This window comes from Geotrypetes seraphini, chromosome 1 (assembly GCF_902459505.1).
Source record: "Geotrypetes seraphini chromosome 1, aGeoSer1.1, whole genome shotgun sequence".
Taxonomy (NCBI): Eukaryota; Metazoa; Chordata; class Amphibia; order Gymnophiona; family Dermophiidae; genus Geotrypetes; species Geotrypetes seraphini.
In genome coordinates, this window is record NC_047084.1 from 44,788,169 (window position 1) to 44,812,408 (window position 24,240).

The following is a 24,240-nucleotide window of genomic DNA, read 5'->3' on the forward strand; positions in this document are numbered from 1 at the left end:
CAAAGGAATTCTTGGCTTCCCTGGATCTCATGGAAGCGTACCTCCACATCCCAATTTTTCAGGAGCACAGGAGGTTTCTATGATTTCATGTTCTCCGTCAGCACTTTCAATTCGCAGCTCTACCTTTCAGGCTGGCAACAGCGCCACAATCCTTCACAAAAATCATGGTAGTGGTGGCTGGCCACCTGCGCTTGCAGGGAGTGGTAGTCTATCCATACCTAGATGACTGGTTGATCAGGGCCCCCTCAATGAAGGAGGGCTGCCGGACGGTTCACAGGTATTGCAATTGTTGGTCACCCAGCCGAGACTTTCACCATAAAGAGCCATCTAGAACCATCACAGGAATTAGAATATCTGGGAGTCCGGCTACCAAAGGGCAAGAACCAGGTGTTTCTGCTGCACTCCAGGAAGCTCAAGCTGCAGAGTGCCATTCGGGCCCTGTTGCAAGTTCAGGCGCTAACGGCCTGGCAGTACCTGCTAGTCCTGGGTCTCATGGTCTCGACCATAGCTGTGACTCCGTGGGCCAGAACACAACATTGTCCTCTTCGGTTGTTTCTCCTGGCTCGATAGAACCCCCAACAGGATTCGCTGGGTGTGAAACTGCCTTGGTTGGCGGCAGCATGCAGTGGTGGCTGAATTCTGTGCCGCTGGACAGAGGGCTTCCTCTGCAGGTCCTGGACTAGGTGACCCTGACAGTGGACGCAAGCCTGTCCGGTTGGGGGGAGGGCAGTTTACAGAACTGTGCCGGCGCAGGGTTGGTGGACAGTGCTGGACAACAGTTGGTCCATCCATCGCTTGGAACTTCAAGCAATCTGGATGGCCACAAATGAATAGCAGTTGCATTTTCTAGTATTCCTTTGTGACCTACCACACTGTAGCTATGTGTTTCCTCAGCATTTTTTACAATTTTACAGAGCATCTAGACCCCTGAAGCAGGCAGTTCACTGCCGAAACATGGTCCCTTGTTGGGTTTTTTTCAATTTTCAGTGCTTTGGAAATAAACTTTTGATATATTCATGCCTGCTTGCTTGAAGTCATTTGGTCTATCTCTACTTCTCTCAAGTTAAAATACAATTTTTCACTTCTTGTTCAGTATGGATTTGATTTTAGTTTAGCTCATCTATTTCAGATTAAAGTATTTACATTTTTAATTGAATGAACAAGTTTTAATACTCTGTTAAAATTTTTGATTTATAGAATTCTGATTTGTGGTACAAACGACACAGTATTGCAATTGGAGAAGTTCCTGCATGTAGACTGATTCATCGCAGAGAATTGTTGAATGCGGACATAGAAGAAATATGGAAATCCACGACATTATTGCAGTATGTTCTGTTAGAGTTAAACTTGGTTAACCAATATTGCTTTCTCTGTTGACAAGGAAGACTGGATCCGTCAAGTGGGGGGTGATATCATTGCACAACACCAGTACTGAACACTTCTCTCAGCTCAGACCTAATAAGACCTTAACTATTTTTTCTGTGGCCCTCCAAGTACCTACAAATTCAAAATGTGGCTCTGCAAAGGGTTTGAGTTTGAGACAGCTGCTCAAGATAGTCCACTTTATTTAAGACGACCACAGCACCCCCTTTGTCCACTTTTCTTATAACAATATTGTCATCATTCGCCAGATCTTGTAATGGTTTCCCCATATCTTTGTTCAAATTATTGAAACCCTTTTGATCTTCAATATGTTTAGCTTCAATTTCTTTAAGCACTCTTTGTTTAAAAATTGTCAAAATGTTGTCCATCGGACTGGGTGGATATCAATTCATTTTAATTTAAAGCTTTCTCATAGACTTTTCTAAATCAATGTTAAATTGAAAAATGTCAGAATTTCTTGATGGAACAAAAGAAAGACAATAATTCAAAAGTTGTTCTTCATGTACATTTAACATCCTCCGTGATAAATTTACAACCACCAATTGATTTACTACTGTTGATATTGTGATCTTGTCTGTGGACGACCTCTCTGGTTCCATCTGTTTCTTATATTTCCTCTTTTGCCTTGATTGTTACTTTGGGCTAAAAAAAATTCCCTAAACTGCTGCTATTAGAAGATCTGCTGACCAAATTGTTATTCTTTGATTGATGAACGATACTCTCTGCCATCGAATAACCAAAGGAGAATAGCAATATGATCCTTGGGGTGGTATTCTAAGATCTTTTCCTTCACTTAGGCATTGAAATTATAAAGTTAACTTTGTAACATATTTTTCACAACTTTGGGCTTCATTATAGCTACACATAACAATAGTAGGAAAACACATACTTTGTTCTTTTTTTTCTAAATTCTTTATTCATTTTTTCATCTTACAACAAGTACACAATATTAAATCATTTAAAACTTTTACACATCATTTGAATTTCTTTCTATTGTCATCGTAAATACATAAATTTATTCCCTCCCCACCCACCCTTCCCTCAAATATTTCAATCAAAAATATCATATAAATATTTAATCTTATCTATTGACTAACCTTTAAATAGAACTTTATACCATCCCCCTTCCCCCCTATATATAAATATATTGTCAGTGGAAAATGATGTCTAATCATTACAATAATTTGCCAATGGCCCCCAGATCTTTTTAAAATTATTATAATTCCCTTTCTGCAAAGCAATTATTCTTTCCATTTTGTAAATGTGGCACAACGAATTCCACCAGAATGTATAGCTAAGATTATTGTAATTTTTCCAATTACTGATAATATGCATGGCCTTAAATCCAGAAAACTCTTCCTTTTAGCTGAAGTTGCTGGCGTGAAGTCTGGCACGATGTGAATATTACCATGCAATTACCATGCAATTATTACCAGGCAATATGCATGGCGACTCCTGTCATAATCAATAGAAGTTTGTTATTGCTTGATGAAATTTGACTTTTTGTTCTCATTGACATACCAAACAGAATTGTATCATATGATAATGCTACATGGTTTTCTAATAAACAATTTATTTGAGACCAAATTGATTTCCAAAAGGCCATGATACAGGGACAAAAAAATATTAAATGATCTAGGGTCCCTGCTTCCAGATTGCAATGCCAGCATCTATTAGAACTATCTAACTTTTGTAATCGAACTGGGGTCCAAAATGCTCTATGTAACAAAAAGAACCAAGTTTGTCTCATAGATGTGGACACTGTACATCTCATTCTCCAAAACCAAATTCATGGCCATTGAGATGCAGAAATTTGATGCTTAATCTCAATGTTCCAAATGTCTCTAAGACCATTCTTTGATTTTTTTATTCATAAATCCAGATATCAATTTATACCATTGTGCGGCTTGGTGTCCCAAAAAATCCACCTGAAAGCATAAGATCTAGAGAGTTGCGCGGGGACAGAAATCCCACCCGTCCCCGCCAAAATCCCACCCATCCCCGTGAGGAATCCCTCCGTCCCCACCCGTCCCCGTGAGGAATCCCTCCGTCCCCACAAGGAATCCCTCCGTCCCCACCCGTCCCCGCGAGGAATCCCCTCCGTCCCCGCGAGGAATCCCCTCCGTCCCCACCCGTCCCCGCGAGGAATCCCCTCCGTCACCATCCTTCCCTATAAACTTCAGAAATAGTTATTTTATTTAATTATGCTACTGAATTAAAGGCTCTGGTAGAGACCCATTTACAAATAAGCAAAGAGACTTTATTAATTTGGAAATATTAATTAGGAAGAATACATACTTTGTAAATGGGTTTCTACCAGAACCTCTAATGTAAATATAAAATATAAATATTCAGCTGATGAGAACCCACAAACTGTCAGCTGAGGACTTCCTTTGCAGTTGGCCTGGGGTCCCTTTTGCCAAGCTTGGCAGGCAGCAGTAGCGTCCCTGAGTCACAGATGCTGGCACCTCAGTGGCTCATGGATGCTGCCAGCGACTGCTGCGCTTGGTGGAGGGGAGTTCTGACCATCTCTAGAGGAGGTCCTCTTCTGGCGGTGCTTGGGGATCCCCACCAGTCACAGCAAGGGCCAACAAGTACTTCAACACTGTAGAAATAAAACCAGAAATGCATTTCCTTTTCTTTTGAACACAAAACAAAGATATCTGCCATATACATTTCCCAAGGCAGATGACTCTATGCAATGCCACCTCGGTAACAAAATACAAAAATAGACAAATACACCCCCTCCCTTTTTACTAAACCACAATAGTAGGTTTTAGCACAGGGAGTTATGCTGAATGCCTCGCACTGCTCTCAATGCTCATAGGCTCCCTGCGCTAAAAAATGATATTGCGGTTTAGTAAAAGGGAGCCATAGTGCAAAATATAGACAGCAGATATAAATTCTGAAAACAGACACATTTTGATCACTAAATTGAAAATAAAATCATTTTTCCTACCTTTGCTGTTTGGTGATTTCATGAGTCTCTGGTTGCACTTTCTTCTTCTGACTGTGCATCCAATCTTTCTTCCTTTCTTTCAGCCTCCTGTATGTTTCCTCTCCTCCAGACCTCATTCTCTCCCCCAACTTTTTCTTTCTGTCTCCCTGTTCCCCCTTCTTTCTGTCTCCCTGTCTGCCCCCTTTCTTTCTTTCTCCGTGCCCTCCCCCAAGCCACTCGGTTTGCTGCCACCGCCATCGGGGAATAGCCCCCAAGCCACCGCTGTCCCAAGCTTTCCCTGCAGAAGCGTCGCGCTGACCAGCATTCCGCTCCCTGACGTCAATTCTGACGTAGGAGAGAAAGTTCCGGGCCAACAAGGCATTTCTCCTCATTCCATCCAGGCTGAGCCCCATCTCTCCTTGATCCAGCATTTCCCTTCTGTGTTTGTCAGAATTACCATTCCACCTATTTTCCAGCATCACCCTTCTTTGTGTCCATCTCACCTATATCCCTATCTCACCACTTTTTCAGAATCTTCATTTGTCTCTGTCCTTGTCTTTACCCCATGTTCACCATTTGCCCTTTCAATGTCTTTATCTCCCCCCCCACCACTTTTTCAGCATTACTTCTATGTCTCTATTTCACCTCCTCTTCATGTCCCCTCTGTATCTCTATCCTTATTCAGTAGATCCTGCTTACTCTTTCTCTTCTTTGTGTCACTATCTCCATTTTCAGCTTTCCCCCCTTTTCCTTTGTTACTGCACCCGGTAGCCAGAATCTTTCCACCCTTCCTCCACTCTGGCCCAGCCCAGTATGAAATATTTCCTTTTGTTTCCCTCCCCTCTCTCTTTCTCTCTCTCTTCTCCTCCCTCACCCACGAGTCCTGCATCTGGCCCTCTCCCTTCTACCTGCACCTGGCAACACCCCCCTGCTCCACGGCTCTCTTCAGCAACTCGTCAGCAGCGGTGATCAAGACAAGCTGCCGACATCGAGGCCTTCCCTCTACGAGTCCCGCCTTTGTGGAAAAAGGAAGTTGAAACAAGCGGGACTCGCAGAGGGTAGGCCCCGACGTCAGAAGCTTGTGTCGATCGCTGCTGCTGAGTTGCCGAAGAGAGCTGCGGAGCAGATGGTGTGGCCGTAATCAGGTAGAAGGGAGACAGGAAGGCTGTAGAAGCTCCGGAGCATGACACCGACCCCAGCCAGGATGATTTCTTTTTTAGGCTGCTGCTGCCGCTGCCACCCCTCACCCGAAATGACAAAAACAGCCTAATGCCCGCGTCGGCGTCTTTGACGTCGGGGAGAGGAAGGCTGATAGGCCCGGTAGATCGGGACGGCAACACGAGTCTATCACGGAGCCCGGGATGGGCTCTGCGATCGACTCATGTTGCCTTCCTGAACTACCGGTTGATCGTGATCGACGTGTTGGGCACCCCTGACTTAGAGCCATAGCGCACGAGAGAGACTCCCACGGGGATGAAAACAGCCTACCTAAATTCTGGCGATGCAGGCATGCAGCTTACAAGTCCGCCGTCACCGCGGGAAATAGCCATGCTGAGCAGTGAGCTCAGCACGTACACAGATGAAAGCCTTGCTTGCTGATTGGTCCGGCGGCACGGCGGGGCGGGGCCGCCGGACCAATCAGCAAGCAAGGCTTTCATCTGTGTACGTGCTGAGCTCACTGCTCAGCATGACTATTTCCCGCCGCGACGCCGGACTTGTAAGCTGCATGCCTGCATCGCCAGAATTTAGGTAGGCTGTTTTCATCCCCGTGGGAGTCCCGTGGGTCAGGGGGCATCCCCGTGGGAGTCCCGTGGGTCAGGGGGGGCATCCCCGTGGGAGTCCCGTGGGCCAGGGGGCGTCCCCGTGGGAGTCCCGTGGGCCAGGGGGGGAACCCGCGGGATCCCCGCGATCCCCGTTCCCGTGCAGACCTCTAATAAGATCTCCAGACTATACTGATTATTGAGATTTTTCCATTCAGGGAACCCCTTCTGAATAGCCTGCTTCAGTTGTAACCATTTAAAACTTTGTGATTTATTAAGACCATATTTATGTTGCAACTGTGAAAAATCAAGCAGTTTACCATTTGAAATAACATCATCTAAAGTCCGTGTACCTGCATTAATCCAATGCTTCCATACGATTTTAAATCCGCCAATTTGAATCTTGGAGTTTATCCATAAAGATTGATTTGTTGATTTATTTATTGGTTTAGGTGTTAAATTACTGACATATCGCAATGTTTTCCATGTATCCATCAATATTCTGTTCTCTTTATATTTTCTAGGCATATTGATACTGAGAATATGAGATAAATTTTGAGGAAACAAGTCGCCATTCCAAATACAACCAATCCGGAGTATTTTCTATGAGCTCTGGGAGGACCCAATACATACCCTGGCATAAAATATAGGCTTGATGATACCTATAAAAGTTTGGAAAATTTACCCCACCCTCCGCAATTGGTTTTTGGTAAAGATACTAAAGCAATTCTAAACATTTTACCCAACCAAACAAATTTTGTAAGAATACCATTTAGCTTTTTATAAAAGGACCCTTAAAAAAAACTGGTATCATACTCATTTGATAACAAACCACAGGCAATATCATCATTTTAATAGTTTGGATTCTCCCCCACCAAGAGAGATGTAAAGGATTCCATTGCTCATACATTTCTGTTACTTTTTTTAATAAAAATTTTTCATTCTCTTTCATTGTGTCTTCCATTGTATTTTTTATCCTAATACCTCATATCAAATTTTCTCTGCTTCCGTTTTTGAAATCCTTTGTCACGGTAACGTTTCCTTACACATGCAGATACCAACATTCTATTATCAACATTCCTTTGATGATCCGTTAAACCTTTAGATTAAAACTGTTATAAATTTAATGTCTAATGTGTACTATTACCACCTAAAATAAGTTATATGACCTAACTCATTTTCCTAGGTAACATATATCATAATAAAAGTATTTATAAAGTCATTGGTTCTTCCAGTTGTTTTAAAAATTCTTGCAAATCTCCTGGTTCTTTGAAATTAGTTTTATTTCTGTATGTCATCCTCATAATTGCGGGGTAAATCAAGCTGTATTTTGCTCCGATGTTTTTCAGTTGCGGCCTTAAATCCAGAAAACTCTTCCTTTTAGCTGAAGTCTGGCGCGATGTGAATACGGGAATCCTGAAATTTTAAATTTTTATTCTCTTTTGCAAGGCGACATAATTCTAATGCTTGTTGGTACCTTTTTTTTTTTTTCCCATTATATTTTTATTTTCAAATTTCATAAAAAGTGTACAGAATAATAAAATACATTTGATATATGCATGGTATCACTTTTATATCTAATACAATGTATGTCTGAATTTGATTTTCCCCTACACCCTCCCCCCACCCCTTCACCACTTTAATATAATATTTTCAAATTTTATAAAAGTATATAACATATTAGGATACAATTGATAATTATTCAATAACATATTTATATCTAAAATAATATATTCTGGATAAATTTTATTCATTTTCCCTCCCCCCACCCTTCTATTATCTCTTAATCATTTGTTACATTTTGTATCATATATTATAATATATTATATATAAATTGTTTTCCTTACCCCCCCTATATGTGTGTCATAAGAAAATCTCTAAAAGAAGAAAGGAAGAAAAAGTATTCTATTATTTAATCATTACAGTATTTTGTCAATGGCCCCCATATTTTTATAAAATTATTATATGTCCCCTTTTGTATTGATATTGTTCTTTCCATTTTAAAAACATGGCATATTGTATTCCACCAAAATGTGTAGTTTAGGTTGTTATAATTTTTCCAATTATTAGTTATATGTTGAATGGCAACCCCTGTCATAATTAATAAAAGTTTATTATTTTCTGGTGAAATTTGACTTTTTTTTCTCATCATTGTTCCAAATAAAATTGTATCATATGATATTGCAATATGATTTTCCATTAATTTATTAATTTGTGGCCAAATTGAATTCCAAAATATTTTAATATAAGGACAGTAGTATAATAAATGATCTAATGTTCCTGGTTCTAAATTACAGTGCCAGCATCTATTAGACTTAGAACTGTCTAGTTTTTGTAAACGAGTAGGGGTCCAAAAAGCTCTATGTAATAAAAAGAACCATGTTTGTCTCATAGATGCTGACACTGTACATCCCATTCTCCAAGACCAAATTAGTGGCCATTGAGATGCATTAATTTGATGTCCAATCTCAATGCTCCAAATGTCTCTTAGACCATTTTTTGGTTTTTTAATTAAATATCCAGATATTAATTTATACCACAATGCGGCTTGATGTCCTAGGAAGTCTGCTTTAAAGCATAAGAACTTTAAACTATATTGATTGTTTAATGATTTCCATTCAGGGAACCCAACCTGAATGGCCTGCTTCAATTGCAACCATTTAAAACTTTGTGTTTTATTAAGACCAAATCTATGTTGCAATTGTGAAAAATCCAGTAGTTTACCTTCTGAAATAATATCATCTAGAGATCTAATTCCTGCATTAATCCAGTTCTTCCAAAGGATTTGGGCTCCGCCTACTTTGATCTTGGAGTTTATCCATATGGATTGATTAGTTGATTTATATATTGGGATGGATGTTAATTTATCAATAAATCTCAATGTTTTCCAAGTATCCATTATTATTTTATTTTCTCTGTATCTTTTAGGTATATTAATACTTGGTAAATGAACTAAATTTAGGGGAAACATAAGGCGCCATTCCAAATATAACCAATCTGGTGCATTATCTATAAGTTCTGGGAGGATCCAATACATACCCTGACGTAGAATATAGGCTTGATGGTACCTATAGAAATTTGGAAAATTTACCCCTCCCTCCTTAATTGATTTTTGTAAGGTTACTAAAGCTATTCTAGGTGTTTTACCAAGCCAAAGAAATTTTGTTAAAATTTTATTAAGTTTCTTATAAAAGGACCCCTGAAAATAAATAGGTATCATACTCATTTGGTAGCAAACCACAGGCAACATCATCATTTTAATAGTTTGAACTCTGCCCCACCAAGATATATGTAATGGGTTCCATTGTTCACATAACTCCGTTACTTTTTTTAATACATATTTTTCATTTTCTTTTACAGTATCTTCAATTGTTTTTTTAACTTGAATGCCTAGATATTTAAATCCTTCTTCTTTCCATATGAATGGAAAAGTATCAAATAATCCTTTTACACAGTAAACATTCAAGGGTATAATTTCAGATTTATTCCAATTAATTTTATAACCTGAAAATTTGCCAAACTTATCAATTAATTCCAATAAAGAAGATAAGGTAGACTCTGGATTTCTCAAATAAAGTAAAATATCATCAGCATAAGCCGAAATTTTATATTCCATATCTGAATATGGAATTCCTTGTATCTCCCTCGTTTGCTGTATTGCTAACAATAAGGGTTCTAATACAACATCAAATAACAAAGGAGATAAAGGACAACCTTGTCTAACTCCCCTCTGCAATTGAAAACCATCAGATATCTTATTATTAATATTTAATCTTGCAATCGGGAAGCTATACAATGTTTTTACCATTTGTATAAATCCAGAACCTATACCAAACCATTCTAAAGCCTGATACATAAAGTTCCATTCTACCCTATCAAATGCTTTCTCGGCATCTAAAGAAACTGTAAATGCCGGTTCATCCATTTTTTTTGATAAGTTTAGCATGTGAAATAATAGTCTAGAGTTATTGGAGGAATGTCTTTTAGCAACGAAACCCGTTTGATGCATATCTATAATATGTGGGAGAGCTTTGGCTAATCTCAAAGCCAAAATTTTCGCCAAAAGTTTATTATCAACGTTTATCAAAGATATAGGCCTGTAGTTTGAAACCAAAGTAGGATCTTTATTTGGCTTAGGTAAAACAATTATTATTGATTCAGCCATAGTACCTTTTATATTACCTTTTATAAGTTGTGTCTGATATAATTTTAATAAATGTGGGGAGAGGATATTTTGAAATGTTTTATAAAATTCTACTGTGTAACCATCACCACCTGGAGCGGATCCAACTCTAAGAGATCTCAATGCTGTTTCTAATTCTTTTAATGATATAGGTTCTTCTAAACTTCGTTTTATATGATCAGGAATTTTAGGTCCATTTATTAAATCTAAAAATTTTTTTCCATCTTTTTGTTTCCCCAAATAAGGTTCGGAAGAATATAGATCCTTATAAAAATTTAAAAATTGTTTTAATATTATATTTGTTTGATTTGTTATTATACCATTATCATCTTTTATTCCATTAATATTAGTTCTTCTTTTTTTTGCCTTAAGATAATTTGCTAATAATTTTCCCGCCTTATTAGAATTTCCATAATACACCGTTTGTTTGGAAAACAAATCTTTTCTTATCATTTTTGAAGTTAATTCATTATATTTACCTTTTACTTTCAAAAGAGCTTGCAAAACTTCATATTCCCATTTACTTATCAATTTAGCTTCTAATATTTTTATTTCTTTTTCTAATTCTATATATTGTTTTTTAATTTGTTTCCTAATAAAAGCTGAATATGATATGATATTACCCCTCATAGTTGCTTTAAATGCATCCCATACATTCTCTATAGATGTATCTTCCACTAAATTTATTTGAAAAAATTCATTAATTTGTGTTTTAAAATTTTCTAAAAATTTGTCATCCACAAGCAATGCATTATCAAATCTCCAAAGAGGTCTATTATTTTCTAATTGATCTAATTGTAATTCTATCCATATTCCCGCATGATCCGAAATGATAATAGGATCAATGGAGGCTTTAATCACTTGTTGCACTTTATTTGTTGAAACAAAAATATAATCTATTCTTGAAAATGATTTATGAACCTGTGAACAAAATGAATATTCCCGATCATTAAAATGAAGAATACGCCATATATCTTTCAAATCACATGATTGAACCAAATTATCTAGACCTAAAGATTTAATATTTTTACCTGGTTTTTTATCCAATAATGGATCCATTACAGCATTAAAATCTCCAGCCACCACTAAATTAGAGGCAGCCAGTGGTAATAACATATTTTGTAGCTTTTTGAAAAATTCTGATTGATTCGAATTAGGGGCATATATATTAAATAACGTCAGGGTATCATTTCCCATACCTATATCGATATGTATCCATCTTCCATGTGGATCTGAATTTTTTACTTTTATATTGGCCATACATTTTTTATTTATAAGGATTGCAACCCCTGCTTTTTTACCCACTGCTGGAGCAAAAAAACATTCTTTTATCCATCCACCTGATAATTTCTGTGATTCCTTCTTATTAAGATGGGTCTCTTGCAGACAGTAAATATCTGCTTTTTGTTTTTTTAAAAATGTTAATATTTTTTCCCTTTTAATTACGTGATTCAGGCCATTGACATTAATAGAATATATTTTAAGAGACATTATATATTTTAATACTTTTCATTATCTTATTCCTCCCTTCCTCCTTCATATTTAATATCCAAAAAATTTTCTTCATGACACACATATTTAACCCTAATGTATCTCCCTTAATTATTCTAATAAATATTCTACTTATCCCTCCCTTTCCCACCCAATACATTGGCTGCTTAAGGATACACATTGGAGTTGTAATCCCAACAATCTCCCCATTCCAGGCAATCAATATTCAATTGTTTAAACAAATTTCCCTTCTATCTATCTATATTGATCTTTTATATTTATTTAAATATTTTCCATAACATTTTATCAATGTATCATTTTCCATTTAACAATATATTAATTTGTATTTCCTTAGTATTATGATTTCAACATATATTTATTTTAAACATATATGCATTGTATTATTTAATAATTTTCCTGTATTCTGTTCTTTCTTTCATATAATTATTATTGTCTTTTCTTTGTATTGTTTTCTTCCATTTCTTCAAATATTTCGATATGTTATATTTTCTGTTTTTTCATAAATTCTTCAAAACCATCTTAGTATATTATGTTAATATATCATAGGTTCTGGTTTAGAGAGAAACTCTTTTAGTTTTTCGGGATCCTCAAAATATAATGACTTGTCTCCAGATGACACTCTCATTTTCGCCGGGTAGTATAGACCATATTTAAATCCTTTTTCTTTAAGTAGAGGTCTCATGTCTAGAAGTCTTTTCCTTTTAGTTGCTGTGTTTTTGGCGAAGTCTGGTAAAAACCATAATCTTGATCCTTTATAATTTAAGTTTTTATCTTTTTTTGCGGCATTTAGTATCTCTAGTGCTTGTTGGTATCTCAACATTTTGAAAATGATTGGTCTTGGTCTGTTTTTATTTTCTAAATTTTTAATTGGGATTCTATGCGCCCTTTCAATTTCAATTGGTTGTTTCAAGTCTAATTGTAGAATTTTTGGAATTAAATTTTCAAGGAAAAGGATAGTATTTTTTCCCTCTAGATTTTCTTGTATTCCAAAGAGTTTGATGTTCTTTCTTCTTCCTCTATTCTCGTAATCCTCCAGTTGATCTTTTAATTTATTTAATTCCAGGCTGTCGTCTTTACATCTTTTTGATTCACATTCTATAGTTTCCATTTTTGATTCTAGTTCAGTTGTTCTTTTGTTGTTAACTTCCATTTGTCTATGTATATTTAAAATTTCTTCTTTCATTTCAGACATATTAGTGATAGTTTCTTTAAGCATTTGTTTGATTTGTTTTAATTCTTCCATGACTTCAGCTTTGCTTAATATGTCTGGTTCATCAATAGGAAGTGGTATCTTGCTAGGTGTTATTTGATCTTGTTTCTGTCTTTTTGCAGATGTTCCAGCCTCATTTTTGTTTTGTCTTGTGCTTGCCATATTGTTGTTTTTTAATCCCTTTTCTTCCAAATTTATTTTTATCTTTTAAAGTAAAAATTTTCTTTTCCTTTTTTGCCTTTTTTTCCCTTTCCTTTTCTCTTTCTCAGTTATCTGTCTCAATCTTATATACTCCTTTTTTAGTGTCTTTATCTCTTTAATATTGGTAAAAAGGTTTCTTTTAAGCCCCTTCACTGTTTCAATGAAAGAGGGGGATATTCAATCCAACAGAATTTCCTTCCTTAAATTTTTCGCAGACTTGTCGGGTTCTTCCACAGATTTAATTCAACGAGCGTCTCTCAACTGCCTCAATGTCTTGCCACATCAGCTTTTTTCCAAAAGTTCCTTTATCCCCTTCCTCTGTCTCCTCTCATACAAGCCCAATCGCAGCTTTATAATGGAAAAGCAATTTCAATTCAGTTTTTTGTTTATTTAGTAAGTTTATATTCTTTCTCTGTCTTCAGCGTCTCAGTGTTCAATCACTGAGAGAAAACGCCTGTATTCCTTTCACTCAGTTTTCTTCAATCAATCCCCCTTTTCAGCGTCGTCACCGAAGGGCTTTCACATATATTGTCAGCTCTTTTCCCCTCTAGTTCCGTTCAGCTTTACTCTCTCCCAATATCTATTCGTTTTAGCACAGAGGGAAAAAATTTTTTATCAGCCTTTTTCAGCGCTGGCAGGATAAGGCTGTATTAAACTGTCGCAGTTTCACAATCAACCGTCAGCAGCCTCACAATCCTCCTGCAGCTCCCCTCTCACAAGCCCAATCGCAGCTGTGAAAGAGGAGAGCGAAATTCACTCAAGTAATCAATTATTTCAATTAATTTTGAGTTATTTTAAATTGTCTCAATTGATAAATGAATCCTCCTTTTTTTTTTTTTGTCATCCACCTCAATGCCGATCCAGCACTAAGGGAAAACAAACAAGTATATTGGCCTCAGACAAAAGATCAATCAATCACTCAGGGCTCAGTCTCTTCACCGAACTGGAAATGGCTGCCTCAAACCGTCACATTTAAGAATTCTACTGACAACGTCCATACATCAGGAGTCAATCTTATTCAGCAATTTATATTTCCTTAGCCCCTCTTCTTCTTAATGTCAGTTATCTTTTTTAGTGCCTCGTCGTTTCAGTACCAAAGAAAGAAATCAGCAATCTTTGTCTCTGTTTTTTTTTTTTCCTCTACAAACACGCTCTCAGCCTCAGTGTAGGAAGACAACTTGCAATCCTTTATTCTCTTCACTTAAGTTCAATCACGGCAACACAAATCTCTTTCAGATCAATTCTCTCGGTTCTGTCAGTTACTCACCCCCGGTGCCTTGCCGTTTCAGTATTGAGAAATCCGACAAATTTTTTTTTTTCTTTGATTTCACTTTCACGGGTCTTCTCACAACTTCGAAGAATGAAAAATCAAATCTGTCAGTTCTCAAATACTTCTCACTGCTTGTCACTCTCAATACTATGTAGATTTTCCGTTATTAGATTTTTTTTTTTTCCTGTCAGTTATTAGCCCGATGCTGTGCCAATCTAACACTGAGAAAAAAAAAAAACCGGCAAACTCACTTCGGCTCTCTCCTCTCAGAATCTGCACCGATTTCAGTCGAGAATGTCAATTTCAGTTACCACATTTTCAATTTTCATTAGATTTGGTTTTTTTTTTCTTTTCCAGCAGTAAAGGGATTAATTATCTTTAAATCATTGCCTGTTTGAAGAGGAGCGTTTCGATCACACCTCCATCCTGTGTTCGCGTTAAGCCACGCTTGTTGGTACCTTAAAAGCTTGAAGATTACTGGACACGGTCCCTTTTGGCTGTCAATCCTTTTTGAAGGTATCCTATGGGCTCTTTCTATTTCTAAGGGATACTTCATTTTAATTGGCAGGATTTTAGGGAGTAGGTTCTCTAAGAAGGAAGTCATATTGTTTTTCTCTGCCCCTTCCGGAAGCCCTAATAATCTCAAATTACTCCTTCTCTCCCTATTACAGCAATCTTCCAGCATCTGTGTAAGTATCTCAATTTTCTTATGAAGAGGCTTCATTTGAATTACTTCTGTTTCAACTGTCTCCATACTTTTCTCCAGGTTCTCCATTTTGTTTTCAGCTAACTCCATTTTTTTATTAAGAATAGAAATCTCTTCCTTCACCTCTTGAATTTTCTTTGAGTTATCCGATACAATTTCTCTAATTGCACGGAGCTCAAAAAGGATCTCGTTATTATCCAATTTGTCTTTTGTTGTTAGATTTTTCGAAGGGGTCGCTGGCTCGGGTATCACTCTTTTAGCACTTCCTGTTGCTGCGAAAGCTGAATCAGCCTTTATTTGCTTTCTAGTCGCCATAGGTTAATAAATCCTCCTTTTTGAGCCGGATAAAAACAAATTTTGTAACCTATTTATCTTTTGAAAGGTCTATCGGGATGGAGCTCACCATTTACCCGACCGTGCTGATGCGCTTCCAAGCCACGCCCCCAACACATACTTTGTTCAATTTCCCTCCCGTAAAATGTTGTAAAAGTAAGAAATTCCTTGATCATGTCCTAGCATTCCAGGCAGCTTCTCATGAAAAGGAATTTCATTCATTGCTGCTTTCCGCTGATTCTTACAAACATTTCAGGAAGAAGTTGAAAACCTATTTTTCCTTAAATATTTGACTAATTAATCCATTCTTTCTATGTAATATGTTATAATTAATAATTTTTTGTAAACCACATAGAACTTTTGGTAATGCTATTAACAAGTACATTGTAATATAATGTAATGTTAAAACACATTTGGATTGTGAAACATTGCAGGCAGACTTTAGGAAATTGGAAGACTGGGTGTCCAAGTGGCAGATGAAATTTAGGGCTCCTTTTACAAAGGTGCATTAGGGCTTTAACGCGCGGAATAGTGCGTGCTGAATTGCCGCACATGCTAGACCTTAACACCAGCATTGAGCTGGCGTTAGTTCTAGAAGCGTAGCGCTAAAAATGCTAGCGCACCTTAGTAAAAGGAGCCCTTAATGTGGACAAATGCAAAGTGATGTATATTGGAAAGAATAACCCAAATCACAATTACTGGATGCTAGGGTCCACCTTGGGGGTTAGCACCCAAGAAAGGGATCTGGGTGTCATTGTAGACAATATGATTAAACCTTCTGCCCAATGTGTGGGGGCAGCCAAAAAAGCAAACAAGATGCTAGGAATTATTAAAAAGGGATGGTTAACAAGACTAAAGATATTATAATGCCTCTGTATTGCTCCATGGTGCAACCTCACCTGGAGTATTGCGTTCAGTTCTGGTCTTCTTATTTCAAGAAAGATATAGCTGCACTAGAAAAGGATCAAAGAAGAGCGACCAAGATGATAAAGCGGATGGAACACATCTCGTTTGAGGAAAGACTAAAAAGCTTAGGGCTCTTCAGCTTGGAAAAGAGAAGGCTGAGGGAAGATATTATTGAAGTCTACAAAATCCTGAGTGGAGTAGAATGGGTTCAAGTGGACTGATTTTTCACTCCGTCAAAAATTACAAAGACTAGGGGGCACGCAATGAAACTGTAGAGAAATACTTTAAAAACCAATAAGTGGAAATATTTTTTCACTCAGAGAATATTTAAGATTGGGAACGTGTTGCTAGAGGTTGTGGTAAAAGTGGATAGCGTAGCTGGTTTTAAGAGAGGTTTTGACAAATTCCTGGTGGCAAAGTCCATAGTCTGTTATTAAGACATGGGGGAAGCTTCTGCTTGCCCTGGATTGGTAACATGGAATGTTGCTATTCTTTGGGTTTTGGCCAGGTACTAGTGACCTTGATTGGCCACTGCGAGAACGGGCTACTGGATTTGATGGACAGCAGGTCAGAAGTTTCATGTTTGAGTTATTTTAGTACCCTGGGATGTATACCATCCGGACCAGGTGATTATCACTTTTTAACTTGTCGATTTGGCTTAGTACATCTTCCAGATTCACCAAGATTTCTTTTCCTCCACATTAACCTTGAAAACCACTTCTGTTTCAGGTAGATCTTACATCTTCTTCTGTAAAGACCAAACGAAGAATTCATTCAGTCTATGGTCTTATCCTCCCTGAGCGCACCTTGATCATCCAGCGGTCCCACAGATTCCCTCACTTTGGATAACTCTCTCATCCTCCCCAACTTGTCAGCTCGTCCTCTGGGTCATCTTTGACTGATATCTTTCCTTCTCATCACATATCTAACAGACTGACAAAGCCTATCATTTCTTTCTTTACAGCTTTGCTAAAATCCAGCCTTTCTTTTCTAAGCCAAGACTCTCATCCACACGCACATCATTTCTTGCCTGTGCTAATAGTGCAACTTGCTTCTCATTGGTCTTCCGCGAAGCCATCTTTTTCTCCTTCAATCTGTTATTACCATCTACCAGCAGGTGGAGATAGAGAGCGTTAAACTGAGCCCTATCATAAATGATTTCAGCTTCCATACATACATACATAAGCATTCAACCTCAACATTCAATCCTTATTGCTGTTCACATATTCTTGGATAGGTAACCCCAAACTATCAAACTTATAACTCAGTCTCTGGCACTTGTGACCATTTTGAAAGCCCACATTTCAGCTCCGTGGGCGAGAGCTCTCCCTGCTGTTTTCTCAGCCAGTGTTTGCACAGTAAGTTTTCTCAGCCAGTGTTTGCAAAGTAAGTTTTCTCAGCCAGTGTTTGCAAAGTAAGTTTTCTCAGCCAGTGTTTGCACAGTAAAGTTTGTCCAGAAAAACTGTATGAATTGATGTTTTTCCCATAAATTTGATTATGCTTGATCAGAAAATAATTTTTAAAACATTTTTAATGCACATCCTAGGGTCACTAAAAGCCACTGATTATACAAAGCTCTGTTTTTCTTTAAAATTTCCTATTCTTTTTGCTTAATTGAGCAAATTTATTGGTATAACTTATGTTTTTCACACTCAGTAATGATACATTTGGGTTTTTGCCAGATACACTTGAGACTTGGATTGGCCTCCGTGAAGATAGGATACTGGGCTAGGTAGACCATTGGTCTGACCCAGTAAGGCTATTCTTATGTTATTATACAAAAAAATCTAGTAGTATTTTATTAAATCAGTCTTCAATAGCTGCACTTTTTTGTGGAAAATAACAGAAATCTACCATACTTCGCTAATAGCTAAACACGCACACTTTGATGTAGTCATCTAGCAATGGCATTCCAAACACTCAAGCATTCAATGTCATCTCGAAATAGGATAAAGCCTGTGAGGTAAAACTCTGATCTCCGTTTGCCGCCAGTAACAAACTTTGCCAGCAAACTTAGAAGGAAGAATCCTCATTGGTTAAAAAACCACCAATCCCTATTGATACTTATTGTTTAATTTAACTTTTTTTTCTTATACATTAATAAATATATATCTTAGCATTTAAATCATTCTTTTCAAGTACTTAGCTTGTTTCTTTTTAAGAACGCTGAATGTTCAATGATGATAACTGTCCACTGCTGACGAAGGCAAGCCCGCATTTCGCTTCAGCTTCATCAGGGTATGGGACATATAGTGAATAATCTAGTGGGATAAGAAATAAGTTTTTAATTCTTTATTTATTCAAATCATTTTTTCCACCCATAAAATAACCACTCACTTGAATCGGCAGCTCACAAAATGGCCATTCAAATCGGAGCTATCTCATCCGCTCCTCAATTCATGCATTCATTATGCTTATTCATTCACAGCCTGGTGTAACCCTTCATTTTATTACTCCCCAATTGTTAACTTGTACCATTGTGTTACCGTTGCCATCACTTTCATGTTTTCCATTGAACACAGTCATAACACATCCATATCTAGATTTCCCTGACAGTAATGTATGATTTAAAGCATGTTGGAATTTGAGTTGCTTTGCATGCAAATGTGAATTGGTTTGGCTATCTACTTTGGAATTGATCATTTGATCTGACGTCTTTTGGTTTTTTTTATTGGTGAATTTTGTTATGCCTTGATATACTGACACTTTATATTGGGGGTATGTTTATGATGTTGTCCAGACATGTCTATGTTATATGTGGAAATCACAGAGAAACAAGATTTTATGTATGTGATATGGAAACCACATAGTTGTATGCGGTATATACATTTTTAAATAAATAATAGTAATGGATAACTCAATGGGTGTAGGAGTTGAAACACATGATAATAAAAGGGTAGAATATTAGGTCTGGGTAATAGGCTGCAGCATATGATATACAGAAACCTGATAAAAACACAGAAATGCGGCTAAAAGAATAATAATAATATTAATCACAGATTTCAGCAGCGGTACAACAGTAGGGACAGAGAATGCCTTGATATGGATGTGTTATGACTGTTCAACAGAAAACATGAAAGTGATGGGAACGGTAACACAATGAAAACAGTCCTAAACTACAGAGGAAACACTCTTCTAAGCAGTCTATTTGTGTGTAGCCATGTTTGCAACAGTCATCAAATTGTATCACTCTTTAATTTGTTCTGTGCTTTCAGGTGTGAACTGATTTTTTGCTCATGCTTGAACATAGATAGCTGCTTCCAGAATTGTGCCACAAATTCTGTAATTTACATACAGTTGGTGTTGATGTATTAATTACTATATAAGGCAGGTACTTTACTACTTGCACAGTATACATAGCATATATAATATAAGAATTTCTCAATTAGTTTGCAGAAGATCCTTGGACTGGACTCGCTGAATGATGTATTAGATGCAAAGCTTGTAAATCCCAAGCATATAATGCATAGTGTGTATAGCACCAATAAGCAGGGAGTTGTAATCTTGGAAGATAAGTCGGGTAAGTGCTTTACAACTTTTAGTTAAAACTCTCTACTCCAAAAATTACTGTAATTTCCATGTTTATTTTTAAAGTTTTACTTCTTTCTGAATAATTTTTTTTTTTCAGTTGCATACACAATTCCATAAGAAATTAAAGGAAAGTGAAAATCACTATAACAAATATAGACAATGTAACAACAATTCAAGCAATCTGTCAGGCCCTTATTAAGAGAGAAGCTTTTACATAAAAAATACAGCAGACCCTCAATATTCGCGGGGGTTGGGGGCAGAGCCGGCCCGCGAATATTGAAATATTGCGGATAACTTTCAGAGTCGGCTCTGACCTACCCCCGTGTCCTGGACCTTCCCCAGACCTTACTTGGTAGTCTTGCGGTGACGCGGGGCAGGATCGATCGTCCTACGCTCCAGCCCCGTGCAGAGCTGTCATCAAAATGGCTGCCATGAGCTCCCATTGTAGTCACAATGGGAACTCACGGCAGCCATTTTGATGATGGTAGGAGCGTAGGACGATCGATCCTACCCCGTGTCGCTGCTAGACCACCAGGTAACATCTGGGAAAGGTTCGGGATGCAGCGTTTCTTTAAAATAAAAAATTGCGAATAACCAAATCTGTGGGTACTGAAACCATGGATTCAGAGGGGGTACTGTACAGGGGGAAAAAAAAAACCTAACAGAAAAAAACAAGGATATTTATTCTATCCTACGTATAAGGAGAACAATAATTGTATGTTTGTTGCTGACTTGGATGAGGAAAATGGCCCTAAGGATTTTAATGAAATAAGGTGAACTAATGTTTTCAGGTGCGAGAAACTGATTTAGCTTGGTCTGGAGTTCAGCAAAATTCATTTTGGGGGTTACCCAGGGGATTTTCCCAAAAGGCAGTGACTGTAGCTACTACTCCCGCCTCTCCCTGCAGCCCATTTGTCAGACATTCCTAAGGAAGCTTAGGCAGCCAATAGGCTGCAGGAAAGAGCAGGACTTAAGGTTGATATCTCAGCATATTGGTCCTGTTTCCTCTGAAGCTTATTGGCTGCCTAAAGAATGTCTGAGGAATGCACTAACAGCAGTGAAATCAGAAAAGCTGCAGTGTGGGTAAGGGGTTGTTAGGGGAAGAGAGGCTGAGGGAAGACATAAAATGTAAAAGGGAGAACAGAGCTGAAGTGAATGAAAGATAGGAAAGGGATGGACAGTGATACAAAGATAACTGGAGCCCATTGGTTAGACATCATGTGGTATGGAAAGAAGTACTAAACATTACATTACATTCTAACTTATATTCCACCAAAGCCCTTATGAGTTCATGGCGGATGACAATATATTTCTTTTACTGGGAGCAAACCCAATTAAACAACACAATGACAAATATTCAAATAGAACATTAACAATAGAAGATGATAAATTTCAAGATAAAAATTTTTTAAACAAGACTGTCTTTAAAAGTTTTCTAAAAACAGTATATTGACCTACTGATCTTATTAAAATAGGGAGCTCATTCCAAATTAAAGAAGCCTGGTAAAAGAAGGATGCCTTCATTGAACAAATGAACTAATAGTCTTTGATGAGGGAACTTGAAGATAGAATTGCTTCCATACAATATGACCTTGTCTTCCTGCTAGTAATGAAATCAATTCCACTAAATAATATGGCACCTGGCCATATAGAATATTTTAAACCATAATACAAAGCTTAAAATAAATCCTTGCATTTACTGGCAACCAATGTAATATAATGAAATATGGTATAATTCTTTAGAGATGGAAAAAATTATCCTTGCCACAGTATTCTTCACAGTTTGTAATCTTGTCAATAATCCTTTGGCACATCCTGAATAAACAATATTAAAGTAGTCTCATCTGGGAAAGAATAAGCGATTGAACTACCTGTAATTTCCTTAAAAGAAAAAATGATTTTTTACTAACCAGATTAACTTGATGCTTTAAGCTCAATAAATTATCTAATTGAATGCCTACAACTCTAGTTTGCACATCAAAAGTGTAAATACTTTGGTCAAAGTGTGGTAAAAGATCCAATCTAGCCTGATCCTGTGGTCTTAGCCAAAGAAACTTAGGGCTCCTTTTACAAAGGTGTGCTAGCGTTTTTAACGCATGCACCAAATTAGTGCACACTAGCCGAGAATCTACTGCCTGTTCAAAAGGAGGTGGTAGTGGCTAGTGCACGTGGAAATTTAGCACGTGCTATTCCGCGCGTTAAGGCCCTAGCACACAGGGGTAGGGAACTCCGGTCCTCGAGAGCCGTGTTCCAGTCAGGTTTTCAGGATTTCCCCAATGAATATGCATGAGATCTATTTGCATGCACTGCTTTCAATGCATATTCATTGGGGAAAGCCTGAAAACCCGACTGGAATACGGCTCTTGAGGACCGGAGTTCCCTACTCCTGCCCTAGTATTTCTTTGTAAAAGGAGCCCTTAGTTTTGTCTATATTTATCTTTAACTTATGAATTGTAACCCATTTCCCTGCAATATCAAGAACTAACTTTAATGCAGACCAATTGGAATCATTATTAAAAGGCAAGAGAATACTGATGTCATCTTCATAAATGTAACTGAATACATTATGGTTTTCAAGTGCCTTACCCATAACATTAAACAATATTGGAGACAAAAAGCTGAGCATTCCTATAAAGGCTGTTTGTTCTCATTACCTTTAGGAAAGTGTTTTAATTGGAATGGGTCCCTAAATATATAATCCCTATTCTGATAGGTAAGCAAACATTTACAAGGAAATTGAAGAAAAATTGTAGTATTTAGGGCCACAACTCTAGACTTCAGAGCTAAAAAAAAAGCCTTCCGTTTTAACTGAGTTCCCATGCTACATCGGGAAATATCATCATTATCTTAGCTCTACAGAAAACTCGTTATCAAGGATTTATCTCCCTCATTAAGACAAGTTACAAAGAGAGTAGACCTTGTCTATTACATCCTGGGAATCTTCTAGGAAAGCAGTAAAATCAACCTCGGATGATACCAAATGGTCTACTGCTCGTTCACCTGGGAGCTTTTTTTTTTTTTTGAGAGCATGTAACACTTCAAAAAGAAATTGTGCAGTGTTTTTCATAACTAGAAACTCTTTGAGGTGTTTCCTCAAAAGGATCTCAGGTGAAAGTAAATATATGATTCCTAGCTCTTATTTGCATATCAAGCAATTTCATTTTAAAATGAATTTTATAAGAATCTTTAATTGCTGAGGCTCAGAAAGCCTACCACATTAAGATGTTTGTCCAATAGTAAGATATTTAAGTCAAAGTTAGATATTTAAGTCCACATTCACAAATTTATCAGTTATTCTCTGTGAAAAAGCCTGATTTCTGAAAAACAATAGTTCTTAACATCTCCATCTGTTGATTTATGTTCCATAAATCTTTTAAGGTACTCTTAAGTATCAGATTCAGACACCACCGGTTGGGAGTCCACCAATGAAACAACTTGTGGCACCTTTAAACCATTTTGTGATTCATTCCAGTCTCCCATCTCTGACGATTGACCTGCCATTGGGGATCCCTTCTTGCAAAGTCCTGGGGTGGGGGTGGGGGGTTGGAGGAATATGTTCTGGAGGCCTTAAAGAGCCTTCCAATGGCAAAAACTCCTGATCTTTACCAAAATTCAACAAACCAGTAGAATTTACATGCCAGTCCATAGGACTTGCTGTCACTGGAGTAGAAACTCTAGTTTTTGCTTTAAGTTTCCCCATTCTGAGTAGATCAACAAAGAGAAATAAATAGAAAAAAACACTTTGAAGATGAAAAATATCAAAAACCTATTCTTCTCGGTGCTCCAAGGTAATATGGGCCTCAGATGGGGAAGTGCAAGAAAAGCTGGGAAGTCGGTAGGGTGGGGTGATCGGCTGAGTGGTCACCACCCATCACTTCGTCACTCCCAGGCACTTCTGGTCTTCTTTCTTCTCCTTCAACATCAGACTCTGCGAAAACAACACCACTGTTAAAAACACACTTCACTCACATACACATGACCAGGCCCCTCCAGACACTTCTCAGGTCACTACCAGGTCCTCTCCAACCTGTCTCTGGACTTCTAGGTTTTTGAGGCCTTAGGTCCTCCCTGTGTTTCCCAGGATGAACAGGGATATGGGTCTAAGCTTTGATTGGCTCAAATGCTTAAGGGCCCCTCCCATGGAGCATCTGAGCCAATCTGGACTTGGACCCCCCTGCCCCGGTACATAGGGGAAAAGTTACAGTATCTCTCCTCCTACACAGATGTAGAATTCTATTGTACATATTCACTTAGAAGTAAAGTAACTCCTGCTTGCCTTCTCCTTCCTGGGTGCATCCTGGGTACAC

At 37.6% G+C, this 24,240-nt stretch overlaps 1 protein-coding gene across 6 annotated transcripts in view; it reads left to right on the forward strand.

Moving 5' to 3' along the window:
* DEPDC1B (DEP domain containing 1B) overlaps nt 1-24,240 on the forward strand; it is a 130,455-nt gene that overhangs the window by 19,027 nt on the left and 87,188 nt on the right. For 5 of the 6 annotated variants that reach the window (XM_033930645.1, XM_033930652.1, XM_033930670.1 and 2 more), the window contains 2 exons: nt 1,198-1,325; nt 19,792-19,922. In XM_033930645.1, the coding sequence (XP_033786536.1) occupies nt 1,198-1,325; nt 19,792-19,922 (259 nt within the window). The remainder of the gene's footprint in view (nt 1-1,197; nt 1,326-19,791; nt 19,923-24,240) is intronic. The other variant, XM_033930661.1, reaches the window with a different exon arrangement.